The sequence below is a fragment of the Podarcis tiliguerta genome, assembly GCF_965153285.1.
Source record: "Podarcis tiliguerta genome assembly, chromosome: 5".
NCBI lineage: Eukaryota > Metazoa > Chordata > Lepidosauria > Squamata > Lacertidae > Podarcis > Podarcis tiliguerta.
The window spans coordinates 38,347,284-38,360,805 of NC_139538.1; the positions used below are offsets into that span (position 1 = coordinate 38,347,284).

Consider the following 13,522-nt stretch of genomic DNA (forward strand, 5'->3'; position numbering starts at 1 on the left):
CCCGGGCCGTCGCCCTGCGCGCTGGGTTCGCGGATCCTGCCTCGGCCCCTCCCCCGCATGCGGGGCCTCCTCTCCGCCTGAGGCGCCCCGGGAGGGCGAGCGAGCGAGGCCGGCATGGCCGGCCGCCTGGAGTAGCCGCCTGGGCCGCCGCCGCTCGGCGCGAAGAGGAGCTGCGGCGGGGGAGGTGGCGGCGGGGAGGCGGAGGAGGAGGAGCAGCAGGCCCCGGCTCCGGCCCTGGATGTGAGGGCGCTTCGATGCGGGGCTAGGAGCGCAGCCGCCCCTCGGCCTGCCTGCCCTGCCCGGGCGCGGAGCCGCGCTTTCTTCTCAGCCCGGAGCCGTCGGCCTCAGCGTCTGCGATGAACCCGGTGAATGCTACAGCCTTGTACATCTCCGCCAGTCGCCTGGTGCTCAACTACGGCCCCGGAGAGGACCCGCAGTGCCTGGCCGAGATCGGCAAGCTGCTGCCCTACTTCCGGCAGTCGCTCTCTTGCTGTGTGTGCGGTGAGTGAGGCGCTTTCTATTGTTCTGGGCCGCGGGCGAGCCGGCACCCTCCTTTTCCCTCCCTCCGTCCGTCCCTTTGGCTCGGGCTCGCCTCACTCGCTACACCCACTTGGAAATGGGCAGGGAGCAAAGCCTCCGCCGCCTTTTCGGGTAAACCTCGCTTGGCAGCCGAGAGGCGCGCGCGCCCCGCAGGGCGACTCGCTCTTCCCACCCGAGAGTTGTGAAAGTCCCCTCTCCGCGCTCCCCCCGCAGCCCGGCCTCCTTGAAACTGACCGGGGAATGGGCTTGCCGGCTCCTTGAGTAAATGCTGTCACTGACAGGGACTCCCCGGGAAGGAGGGGGACACAGACAACAAGAAGAACCCGAGTCACATGTCCCTCCTTTGCCGCTCTGTGGACGAGATGGGCTTCTGAAAACTTTTTATAACTCATCCTAATGGGGTTCCATACTTCGCCTGTTCGCTCAAGCGGAATAGCCTATGTTGATTTGTTAGGGCAAACTTTTTGCTAACACCTTAAAGACCAACTGTGTATCCTTACTTGAAAGTAAGCTTTATTATGGTCCTGTACTCCCAAGTAAGCCGTGCCTAGGATATCAGGCAAACACTTTGAGTGTGGCATAAGTTTAGACTGAGGATGAGAATGTTTTGCATATGTGTATAGTAGGTCTGTTACTCTGTGAAGTTAAAAGTTTTGGCAATAGTGCATTTGGGAAGCTAAATATGTAATGTGTGTTTGCTTTGTGTAACAACGCATTTGAAGTGAACAAGGCAGTAGAGCTTGAGGGGAAATGTTGTATACTGGGAGGAAGGGGTAAGGTCATCCCTGTACTGATGGTGTTCAGTTTGTTTTGGTAATTGGATAACAGAACTTCATGTGAAGAAACACTCTAACCAGAGTATTGAACAACTTCATTGTAAGGTTGAGCATAGGAGTACAGACTTCAAAAAATGTAAACAAAACAAAAATGTAAACAAAATGTAAACAAAAATGTAAATTGCATAAGGACATTGTAACATATTCTGTAATCACTCTTTATTAATGTACTGATAACTTCTGGTCATTGCATCTTAAAATTAGCAGAAATAGGTTAAATATTTTAACTGCTACCATTTAGAACAGAGTTTGTGAGATTGCTTTTTGCAAGAGGGAACAAATTTTAGACTGCGTCAGGTCCTTAGCTCTTCATTCACATATTCCTTTTAAAAAAAAGAATTTTGAATTACGTTGAAAGTATTAATTTAAAATAAAACATAACTTCTGAAGTTCATCTCCAGTGAATAAGTGAATGGAGCTGACTCAAGGCACCATGGCATCTCAGGCAGAGAATTCAGGTAGCTCCTAGTCCTCTGCAGTGCATTACTTGTCATTCCCAAAACTTAGTCGACACATCCATTTCTTATTGTTATGATCAAGCATTCTATTAAAGCCATTGGTTTACATTGAATTAAACAAAGTTTAACGTAAGTTCTGTGTTTAAACTCTGTTGTGAAAGGGGAATAATATGGGTGATTTTCTACTAACCTGTCCTGTCAGTGCAAGGATTTATGCTTGTGTTGTGGCAATCCCTGCCTCCCCCCCCCCCCTTTTGCTCCAGAGGGTTGGAACACCTAGAGCAGGTTTCAGGGTTGTGTGGTGGGAGGAGAGGGGGGAAGAACATTTTGTTGCACGAGCAGAAATAATTGCACTGGCAGAATGATTGACATAATGCTATATTGAATTTCACCCTATATGGTTAAATACCTGTCCTTTTCATTATGTCCATGGAACTCTTTGTACCTGAGGCAACTGATTCAACCTTGTGATAGGGCTGGCATTTGACACAACTGATACATTGGTGAGAAAATCTGACAAAGCTAGCACATGGGTCAGTGATCCTAAACCCTTTGGACTTGTGGGTATGTGGAATCCTGAGAGAATTTTGTGGGCACTAGTCTCAAAATAGCTGCTGTGGGGCATGGAAAAAGAGAAAACATGGAAATTGGATTAAAAACAGATCCTCTTATATTTTCATGATTTTTACATGGAATTTCCCCTAAGACACCATCAAATGATGGATGATATATGTCTCCTTGGATTGACCAATAAGAATATTATTATTATTATTATTATTATTATTATTATTTTAAAATATGTATATATACCTGCAGGTCTCACTGCGGAGAGCATTCCACAAACAGGGAACCACTGGAAAAAAGGCCCATTCTTGTGTTGCCACCCTCCAAACCTCTCATGGTGGAGGCACATGAAGAGGGGCCTACACAAATCCAATGCTTGTCACTGCCAGCATGGTACAAAATGGAGATCTTCAGAATAAATCCATGTCCCTAGATAGTTGGTTTTTACAGTGCAATCAGTAGAAACCAATATCGACTGTAATTTAATGATGTTTCATAGGGATATCTTTGGAAGAAGAAAAGGCTAAGAAGTAAACAATACACAAATCCAGAGTGGAGTCTCTAATAAGACAGTTGGATGGTGTCTAGTATGCCTCCTTCTGGCAACACCTGCAGCCAAGCTGGTTCCAAACGTATTGCTTTCCTTTTCTTTGGACCACATCAGTGAGGCCTAGATGGGGGTCTTGTCGTCTGGGCAGCCCAGGACCTCCATAGCCTGTTAGAAGCACGGTCTCCCCTTTCTGTCAGAGGTGACAACTGCTAAAGCAGACTGGACCCCTTTAAATTTTATATATATATATATATATATATATATATATATGCAGGTTTTGGTGTCCTCGGGTGTCTTCCCGTGTAAAAGTTGGGGTGTCTAGGCGACGTTTCGACGAGGTCTCACTCGTCATCTTCAGGCTGGTGCTTTCGGCTTCTTGTTACTGGAACAGAGCAGGATCTCAGTGTTTGAGTTCCTATAAATACTGTTGAGGAGGTGTGGTGTATAGCCTCCAATGTTCTGGGCAGAGAGGAGGTTCCCAGGCTAGTGTGCCTTTTCTTCTTTTGTTCCTTAATTACTTGAGGGATATCTTGAGTGATTTCTTGAGTGATTTCCTGAATCCCACTTAGGTGGGTCATTAGGTGTGGATTAGTTGCTAAAGCCTTCGTGTCTTGAACTCTTGAACTTTGTGAAGAGTTTTTCTGAGAAGATGGCTGTACTGCACTTGGTTGTGCTCTGGCTTGGCTTCGTGTATAGGGGCGAGCTGTGGTTTTGTGGCCTGTGCCAGCCAGATCTGTGTAGGGATTGCAGGGGGGTGCAGCATCCGGAGGTGCCACCCTGGTTTGGCTACTGGATGGTGTCTGTAATTTATCTGTGGAGAGGGTCTGGGTTTGGGTCTGGTGTGGTTGATTGGTGATGGCGTTCTGTGTGCCTCTGGATCTGGTGTCAGATTTTGTGGGGAGGGCTAATTTCCAGATGTCTGGCAAGCGGGATGTGTCGTCACGCTTGTTCATGTTGTGAGGGTGTTTCTCTATCTCGATGGCTTCCATGATTATTCTCTTGTGGTGATGTTCCATGTTAAAGAGCAATTTGGAATCTGCAAAATTAATTTCGTGTCCTGTTTCTTTCATGTGTTGGAAAAGAGAGGAAGTTTTTTCTTCTTTTTTGACGGCATTCTTGTGTTCTGCGATCCGTGCATTTATTCGTCTGTTTGTTTGTCCAATGTACGTGGCTGGGCAGACTTTGCAGGGTATTTCATAGACCCCTTGGTTTTCCAACTGAATTTTATCCTTGGGGTTTCTGAGGATATTGGCTATTTTTTGGTTGGTGCAAAAGGCTGTTTTGATATTGTGTTTATGGAGGATTTTGCTAATTTTATCTGTAGTGCCCTTGATATAAGGAAGGAGGGCTATGCCATTGTTTTCTTCTGTGTCTTGGTTTTTGGGGGGTGTTTCTTTTTGGATTAGCTTCGTAACCCTGTTTTGCTGGTATCCATTGGCAATTAACACATTTGAGAGATTCTGTAACTCAGTTGTCAAGTGGTCTTCGTCAGCCAGGCGTTTGGTTCTGGAGATGAGAGTCTTGGCTACGGAGTTTATTTGTGCAGGGTGGTGGTGTGATTGTGCATGTAAGTAGCGGTTGGTGTGTGTTTTTTTCCGGTAGATAGTGTGTCCTAGGGAGCCATCAGGTTTTTTGTAGATTAGGACGTCAAGGAAGGGAAGTTGGTTGTTGGCTTCTATTTCCATAGTGAATTGTATTTTGGGGTGTAGGCTGTTGAGATGTGTGAGGAAGCTATCCAGTTTTTCCTTCCCGTGTGGCCAAATTACAAAGGTGTCGTCAACATATCTGAGCCAAAGTTTGGGTTTGTGTTCTGACTTGTCTAAAGCATTGGTTTCAAAGTGTTCCATGTACAGGTTAGCGATGACCGGTGAGAGGGGTGATCCCATAGGTGCTCCTTCTATCTGTTTGTATCTTTGTCCATTGTGGATGAAGTACGTGTTGGTTAGGCAGTGGTTGGTCAGGTCCAAGATGTATTCGGGGGGATTGTATTTGTTTTGAATGGCTGTCAAGGCTTCATTAATGGGCACTTGTGTGAAGAGAGATACAACATCGAAGCTCACAAGTAGGTCATTGGGTTGTAGGTTTTGCTTCTTTATTGTTTCTATGAACTGGAAGGAGTTTGGAACGTGTGAAGAGATGGATTCTGCATAGGGCTGAAGTTGCTTGGCGAGAAATTTAGCGAGATTTTGTAGAGGTGAGCCTATGGAGCTGACTATTGGTCTGAGTGGTGTTCCTTCTTTGTGTATCTTGGGGAGGCCGTAGAGTTTGGGGCATCTGGATGATTTTTCTCTGGGGATGATTCTTAGCTGGATTTCTTCACTGATAGGAGAGGCTTTTATTTTGGATTTGGTGGTTTTTTCCAGATAGGTGGTGGGATCTGTTTTTATAGGTTGGTAGGTAGGGTCTTGGAGTAGATTTGATAGTTTTGCTTGGTAGTCCGATGTGTTCATCACAACAGTGGCATTACCTTTGTCTGCTGGGAGAATGATTATGTTGTTGTCTTTCCTCAGGTTGGTGAGTGCTTTCTGTTCTTCTTTGTGTAAATTGCTTCTGGGTGGTTTGCTGGAGCAGAGGATGTTGGTGACTTCAAGTCTGATTTTATTGGCTTCATCTGGATTGATTTTGGTTAGGCTAGCTTCGACTCCGCATATGATGTTTTCCGTGGGGATGCGTCTCGGGGCGACTGCAAAGTTGAAACCTTTGGAGAGTACTTTGGTTTCAGTTGAGGTGAGGATCCTGTCTGATATGTTATGTACTGTTTGTTTCATGGGTTGTTGTGGAGGGTGGCTGGGCTTCTGGCGTTTCTCTAGTTTGTGGAGTTTGTTGGTGTGTGTACAGTACAAGTGCAGTACAGCCATCTTCTCAGAAAAACTCTTCACAAAGTTCAAGAGTTCAAGACACGAAGGCTTTAGCAACTAATCCACACCTAATGACCCACCTAAGTGGGATTCAGGAAATCACTCAAGAAATCACTCAAGATATCCCTCAAGTAATTAAGGAACAAAAGAAGAAAAGGCACACTAGCCTGGGAACCTCCTCTCTGCCCAGAACATTGGAGGCTATACACCACACCTCCTCAACAGTATTTATAGGAACTCAAACACTGAGATCCTGCTCTGTTCCAGTAACAAGAAGCCGAAAGCACCAGCCTGAAGATGACGAGTGAGACCTCGTCGAAACGTCGCCTAGACACCCCAACTTTTACACGGGAAGACACCCGAGGACACCAAAACCTGCATTCCTGTACCCGTGAAAATCTACGAAAGCATATATATATATATATATATATCAGGAACTTCACATCTTATACAATCTTTTTGGACTTCCATCAGCACCTCTGATGATCCACCATTTTTATCATGCCAACATAGAATCATAGAATCAGTGTTGCATGGAATATAGAATCGTAGAGTTGGAAGGGACCCTGAGGATCATCTAGTCTAATCCCCTTCAATGCAGAAATATGCAGTAGTCTCATATGGGGCTTGAACCTGCAACCTTGGCATCATGCTCTAACCAGTTGAGCTATCTAGTTTTCCAAAGGGCTTATCTTGTAAAAATCACAATGATTCTTGCCATGGAGCCTTATTTTTGTGCCATGATGGCACATCCACCACAGTTCACTGTTCCATCATTTTGTGGATAGCCTGAGAAGGGAAAGGGGAGTGACCAATGAGATGGGAGGGGGAGGGGCATGTTTAAACTTTTGGTAGATGCAAGAAAACAAAGAGAAATTGATCTGAAAGCAAGAAAAACTCATCTAGACATCCAGTTTTTGTTTCTATGGGTTCAAGTACTCTTGCTGGCACAAACCTACTGGAAACGAATATACAGTGGTACCTCTGGATGTGAATGGGATCCGTTCCGGAGCCCCGTTCATATCCTGAAGTGAATGCAACCCATGTCTGTGCGTGCATGGGTTGCGATTCACCGCGTCTGCGCATGCGTTAGCGGCGAAACCTGGAAGTAACGCGTTTCGTTACTTCTGGGTCGCCGCGGAGCGCAACCCAAAAATGCTCAACCTGAAGCAACTTCAACCCGAGGTATGACTGTAAAAGAACAAGCCTCAGACTAATGTAGGTTGGCAATAACCCTGACTGGAATCACTGGCGAAGGAAGGCGGGTGCGGGGTGTGTGGTACGCACCGGGTGTCAGCTGTGAGGGTGGGTGACATCGCCATGCCATCCCCCCATGCTTGCTGCATGGGCGGCTAGCAGCGGCACCCCCACTCTCCCGGCAGGTGGCTAGCAGTACCCCTCCCACGCTCTCTGCGCGGGCGGCTAGAGATACTTGCCATGCAGGCAGCTAGCCCTGCCTCCACGGGCCGGCTAGCTCCATCCCCACGCTGCTCCAGGTGCTGGGGCAGGTAGATCCGCCCCTGAGTGGAATACATGGTGTATTTTGATTTACTGAGATTCTGTTACTCCATTGCTTGATGCAAAAACAGCTGGCTTGAATTTGATTTTAGAAAATTACTTTTTCCATTGTAAACCAAATGCTCTGTGGTCTTTTCTGAAAGTAAATTTTATTCCCTATCTACTGTAGGATTGCTTGCTAAGCTTGAAATGCTTCAATTTTGGAATCAGTATGAACATTCTGTTTGTTGTTGCTGACAGGATCAAGTTTAACTGGATCGTGCTTTTTACTGTTGGTCGAACTCCTATGTGGTCTCCTTTTATTATGGTTGCTTTAAAAGGGCAGTTTCAATTGCTATATACTTACAGTAATGTTCACTATGTTAAACATAGCTTCCATGTTTTTGTGCCATGTTATTCCTTCTAGTCCATGCCAGTGACAAAGGGTCAGGATTGAGGACCTGATAGATGGGACCGAGGTACCACATTTGGCCCATAGACTGGAGGGTCCTGACCTTACCTTTGCTATAGGACATAAGAATAACAATTTGAGGTTTTGGTTCTCCTAGAATCATAGAGTTGTAGAGTTGGAAGGGACCCCAAGTGAGTGGCCACTGGCACTGGGCCTGCTGCCAATAAGAAAGTTCCCAGGTATCTCCTTTTTCAAGTCTGTTAACACATTTTCCCTTTTGTTCCAGATGGTTTCAAAGTAATTAAGTTGGAAACACTAGTAAGGAAAAGATATTTGTGTTGGAGCTGGACATTCTGGTAGTAAATAGAAATACATTGATTTTTATTAATGAAATTAAATTAGACATAATTCTTAGAACTGGAAGAACTAATAATTTGTATGATAGCGTAGCCATAATTGCTTAATAATAATAAGAATAATAATATTTAAACCTCACCCATCTTACTGGGTTGCCTCAGCCACTGGGGGTGGCTTCTAACACATAAAAAACATAATAAAACATCAAACCTTAAAAACCTCCCAATACAGGGCTGCTTTCGGGTGTATTCTAAAAGTTGCATAGTTATTTATCTCCTTGCCATCTGATGGGACGGTGTTCCGAAGGGAGGGCACCACTACTGAGAAGACCCTCTGCTTGGGACTGATTGGTAAAAAAATGTGTTGAATACCAGCTCTTCCCTAGTTTGCAATGACTGTTCATACACAAACAATATTTTTATGATAGTTAACCTGGTACTGAACAAAGTCCAAGATGAAATAATGACTCTTCTGCAAATCATCACCTCAAACATGGGTTCAGGAAGTGCTAATCCATAGGTCTCTGCCTAGGATGCATGGTATGCCATGGAGATTTGGATGCAGATTAAAATGTAAGGTGAATGGAATTGATGACATGTTAGAACCAAATTTCAAAGGCTATTATTGTTACAGAAACACACATTGATTAAGCAGGATATAAATGTTAATAAAACAGAATCAAAGAATGTGCTCCTCTCTGTGAAATGAACAGTTTTGTTTGTCATTTGGTACAACTGTGTGTCTTCCTGTAGGGGAGAGAACTTATTCTTTTAGCGCTCAAAGGGCAATATTTTATATTTGGAATTATGAGGCTGTATACAGTGTTGCACAACAGAGGAATCCAATGCAATAATGGAAACCCTGCTGTAGAAACAAACCACAAGGCTTAGATTAACATTACATGTGAACAAGAATTCATGGTTTGTGTCTCTCCAAATAAGCCACAACTAAAAGCTAAGGTTTGTTCTTAGCTTACCCTTCACAATAAGCCATGATTTAACTGTTTATTGTGACATGTAAACAGGACCAGTGTGTCAATTGCCTGATTTGCAGCATATGAACATAGCTTTGTTTCTAAGTGAATACATGGTTAATCTATGATGTCTTTAAAAAGACTGGTGCTGTACTTATTTTGTTTTTGAGAGTTTGCTTCAATTGGTGACTGGAAAAAAACTTTTACACAGAATGGAAGATTAGAGACAGTTGCCTAAAATATATTCTAGGATTTAGAGTAATATGGCCTATGTGGAGCTGCACCATAACACTCCTAATCTACTGCATATTGTATGTGCGAGGGCAGAGTGATGTAGGCACATGTTGGGCATCTTGATCCCCAGATCTCATGCACCTCATACACTGCTGGTTCTGTGTTGTGGTTGCTAAAGAAACTGGTTGGAATCCTGTGCTGCAATGTGTGAGAGGAGGGCAGCGTCAGATTTGTGTTGAGGGCTGTTCATTGAATGTAGTAGATATGACACCTTTTCCCCCCTGTGAGTGGAAATGTGACCTCAGACGGTGGGGAGGATCCTAATTAACCTAGTGACTGCTATTCCCTTGCTTATTAACCATTCAGTGTCATAGTTGCAACAGTGACAGTTTTGTGGTGATGTAGCATCAATGGTTACAATACATGGCTACGCAAACATGACAGTTCAGTCATGCTGCAAAACCCATTGTGTTAGTTGCAGCAGGACTATAACTTCATAATGTCACATTATCCTGCACAAGGAGGTTTACTGGTGGGTCTGTTTCAATCAAATGGGGCAAATGGAGGAAAGTTTAGTGCTCTAGAGAAGTTTTAAAGTGGTGTTTGAGGAAGTCGATGTTCTCACATTGGTATCAGTTTTTAACAAAGCCTGGAATCTATAAAACTTCAAGCTAAAAGAAAACAATACTGTATGAACAATTAGGGGGATTGCATGCATAATAGGTAGCTTTCCTTTTGTTTCATGTGATGTAAGATATGGTGCGATATTTTCCATCAATATTGTATTTTTTAAAAAAATACAAGCTCCTGTAGTTTTAGAGGAAAATCCATCTTTTATTGCATGGTTGGTCAGTGTCTGCTGAAGGCTTCAAAACAAAATAGTCCCTTGAGCAGCAATTGAGAGGGGGATTTCTGTACTGCCAGAGTAGGCAGAAGGTAAATCCAGATCTACTGTAAAATATTTGGATGACACAGTAGATTGGTAAGGATTTCTGTCTCTGTCATTTAACAATGGCAACAGCAAAATGACCCCCAAAATTATACTGCTGAAATGAAGAAAAATTGAGTGGTAATTAGAATCAATTATTGCATAGGATTGTGAGCTGAATTCAGTTTTGATACTCAAAACAAACTTGAACTCAGGATATTTTCGTTCTAAATGGATATCTTTTGCAAATGGATCCACTTGGTGGCTCTTAGTGGCTCTAGTAAAAAACCAAAGTTGATAAGGCAAGTCTGGAGGGTGCCTAGATCCTAGATCTTCACTTCACTCCTAGATCTTCACTTTCCCTGTCCGCTAGGCTTGCGGCTCTCACATTTGTTTCCAACTTGACTTTTTCCACTTTCAACTTTGTAAAATGCTCTTATTCAGGACTCAAATTTTATAACCAGAATAAGGATCATTTTTACAACCAGAACTAGAATCTGCATAGAAAACTATATAATATATTTTTAGGAGATGCTTGATACTAAATGTGATTGTCCTGCACTGAATCTTACTACCAATTTTAAGACTGCTTTTCCTTAACAGTTGCCAGCTCCATTCCTCTCACTTCCTCACTTTCCATTAGTTCCCCTCCTGCTACCCTTTTTAGGAATTCTCTCGCAAGTCAGCTCCTCAGTATGTATAGTGATGGCAGTCTCAAATCCTTTTTTCCTTTTTGAGTGGAATGCTGCTATGCTCATGGCTTCCTCTGAAGAAGGCCCTGAGAAATGTATGTTTTGGGCCAGAAAGAGTCTGGTGTCCTCACTTGATTTATATGCTTTCAGGTTTTTATTAAAGTTCCAGCTTAACTTTGATACAGTGTACTGAAACAAAATTTAGCACATCATTAACTACCAGTACCTTCAGTCTGCTTTTAGGTCAGTGATGGGGAACTTCCAACCTGGTAGCCAGATTAGACCTAGCGGGGGTGCTATTGGCTTGTGAGGCCATTTCCTGAAAACCAAGCCTAACTGACAGCAGGTATGGGGAAAGTAAAGACAAGGGGACAATCAGGAGTCTTAAATAACACTGAGGGAGGCTGCAGCTATAAGCAGTAATTGGCAGGGGCAGCAACTTTGCAGGAATCAACTGAATGAAAAAGTTTCTAATTGAACATCCCAATGTAGCCAATGTAGCCAGTCCATGCTTGCAAAGGGATCTTCCTTCGCAACCTGGCGTGAGTTCAAACCGGACTGCAAAGGCAGAAAATAAAGAACTGGGAGCACAGTTAGTGTGCACTCATGTTTCTTTCCTTTGAAGCTGGCTAATTGATGTTGTGACATAGAATCATAGAGTTGGAAGGGACACTGAAGGTCATCTAGTGCAGTCATACATAACTAAATCATACCTGGCAGATGATCAGCCAACCTCTGCTTTAAAAACTCCAAGGAAGGGGCATCCATATGTTGCATATTCTCTCTCTCTCTGTGTGTGTGTGTGTGTGTGTGTATGAGAGAGAGAGAGAGAGAGAGAATTATTTGTTCCAGAAACAGATAAGTCGTTTCAAGAAGCAGCAGAAGTCTGAGATTGTTTTGATGCAAGGATATTTTTTGTGGGAACTGTTCTTTGGACGTTCACAGTATGACAGCAAGTACTGATAACTATGGTTCTGTGTAACTTGCTGTGAGTCTCTTGCTTGTGTCTTGTGGTGAGAGAGAGAGAGTCTTGGACTCTAAGCATGCCTTGACCACAGCAGTGGTGAATGTCTATATATATTTGCTACCAATATGCTTTTATGCCTGTCAAGTAAACTTCTACACTTGACTGAATCTTTATGGCGTCCATGGGTGTTTATTGCCTACTGTGTGTACCTTCAACCCCGAAGACACTTCCAAGGAAGGAGCTGCATTGAGATGTAACTCTGCTGAGTATAAATACAGGCGCACACATGCAGCAAAAGTGATGCCGGACCCAATCCTTCTAAATCATCCATCAGAGGTTGATGGATTGATCCAACACTATATCCACCTCTTGTGGGCATTTGCTCCATCCTTCATGTGACAGCACTTTAGTTAATTGAAGATGGCTATCATATGCCCTCTCAACCTCCTCTTTTCCAGGCTAAATGTACCCAACTCCCTCATCTGTTCCTCATAAGGCTTGTTCATCTTGGTCACCCTCCTCTGCACATGTTCCTAAACTGGATTATCTTGGTGGGATGCATGATGGGACAGCACCCACTGTAAGCACCCACTGGGGAACTACAATGTGGCATAGCTCCCTAGTTTGTCCTCAATAACTGTTGGGATCTTGAGTCAGCTGTAATGTCTGACCATAGAGCATGTTTGGTAGACCACCATGTAGACCAGGGTGGTCTATCCCATAGCCTGAGGGCCTCATGTGACCCTCAAAGCCTTTTATTGGCAGTCCTCAACAACATTTGACAACCCCACCCCCAGAAAAGACTCCCCACTGCCTTTCCAAAGCTAGGTAAAGAGGCACTGGGCTTTGGGAAGGTGTGAGGACTCTGACAGGGTCCTAGAGTACACCTGCCTCCTCCCCAAAGCTTAGTTTTCACTTTCCGAGCTTTGGGAAGGAGGTATGGGGTTCTAGAACCCTGCCACAGAGCCTTGAGTCTCCTTCCCAAAGCCTTGCTTAGCTGGCTGAGGGAAGGCAGCATGAGGGCCTAGGGTGTCTCTCTCTGTGTGTACATTTTTTGCCTCTCCCACCCCTGTGCACAGCCTGCGGGTTCTGTGTCAAAGTACGCTTGCAACTGACTTGGTATGAAAAATTGGACTACCCTGATGTAGACACTCTACCACATCCACTCTGATTCACAGCAGAAAAATAGTGCTGGATCAAATAAATGCAGTGGGCAGTTAAAATCAGTGGATAGTTGGTTGGGGTAACATCACAGCATATTTGAAGGTTATATTGGCTGCGGAGCAGCAAATTTGGTTAAATAACAGCAGAAGAAGATTCATGATGATAACCTGTGGTCCACAGGTTGCCCTTAAGTGTGTTAAGTTGAGAGTTGATTTGCCTTCATTAAAATTTCAACTCTCAATTAGCAGGGTTTTGTTGTTTGTAATTCAGTGAGCCATTAATAGTAGTATTGCCTAAGATTGCTTCCAGCTCATTTATGCTCTTAGAAAAGTTAGGTATAGAGCTTATTTGTATCTTTGTTCACAAAATCTCTACTACTTTTGTGGTGGTTATACTTTTATAAATGTAGTAAACTGGGATGGAGATTGTGCTCAGGCATTGCAAGCTGCTAATAAGCCGGCTTTCTTTAAAAATTATATTGCTCAACTTACT

At 44.0% G+C, this 13,522-nt stretch overlaps 1 protein-coding gene across 5 annotated transcripts in view; it reads left to right on the forward strand.

Annotated features, from left to right (window-relative positions):
* Positions 1-219: 219 nt before the first annotated feature.
* MSL2 (MSL complex subunit 2) overlaps positions 220-13,522 on the forward strand; it is a gene marked incomplete at its 5' end in the record, with an annotated part of 31,410 nt that continues 18,107 nt past the window's right edge. The window contains 2 exons of one of the 5 annotated variants that reach the window (XM_083443294.1): positions 9,793-9,811; positions 11,143-11,245. Coding sequence is in view for 1 of the 5 variants with exons in the window: in XM_083443291.1 (XP_083299417.1) it covers positions 357-501 (145 nt within the window). Of the gene's footprint in view, positions 502-9,792; positions 9,816-9,842; positions 10,003-11,142; positions 11,246-13,522 lie in introns of those variants that run through there. The other 4 variants (XM_083443293.1, XM_083443292.1, XR_014511988.1 and 1 more) reach the window with 4 other exon arrangements.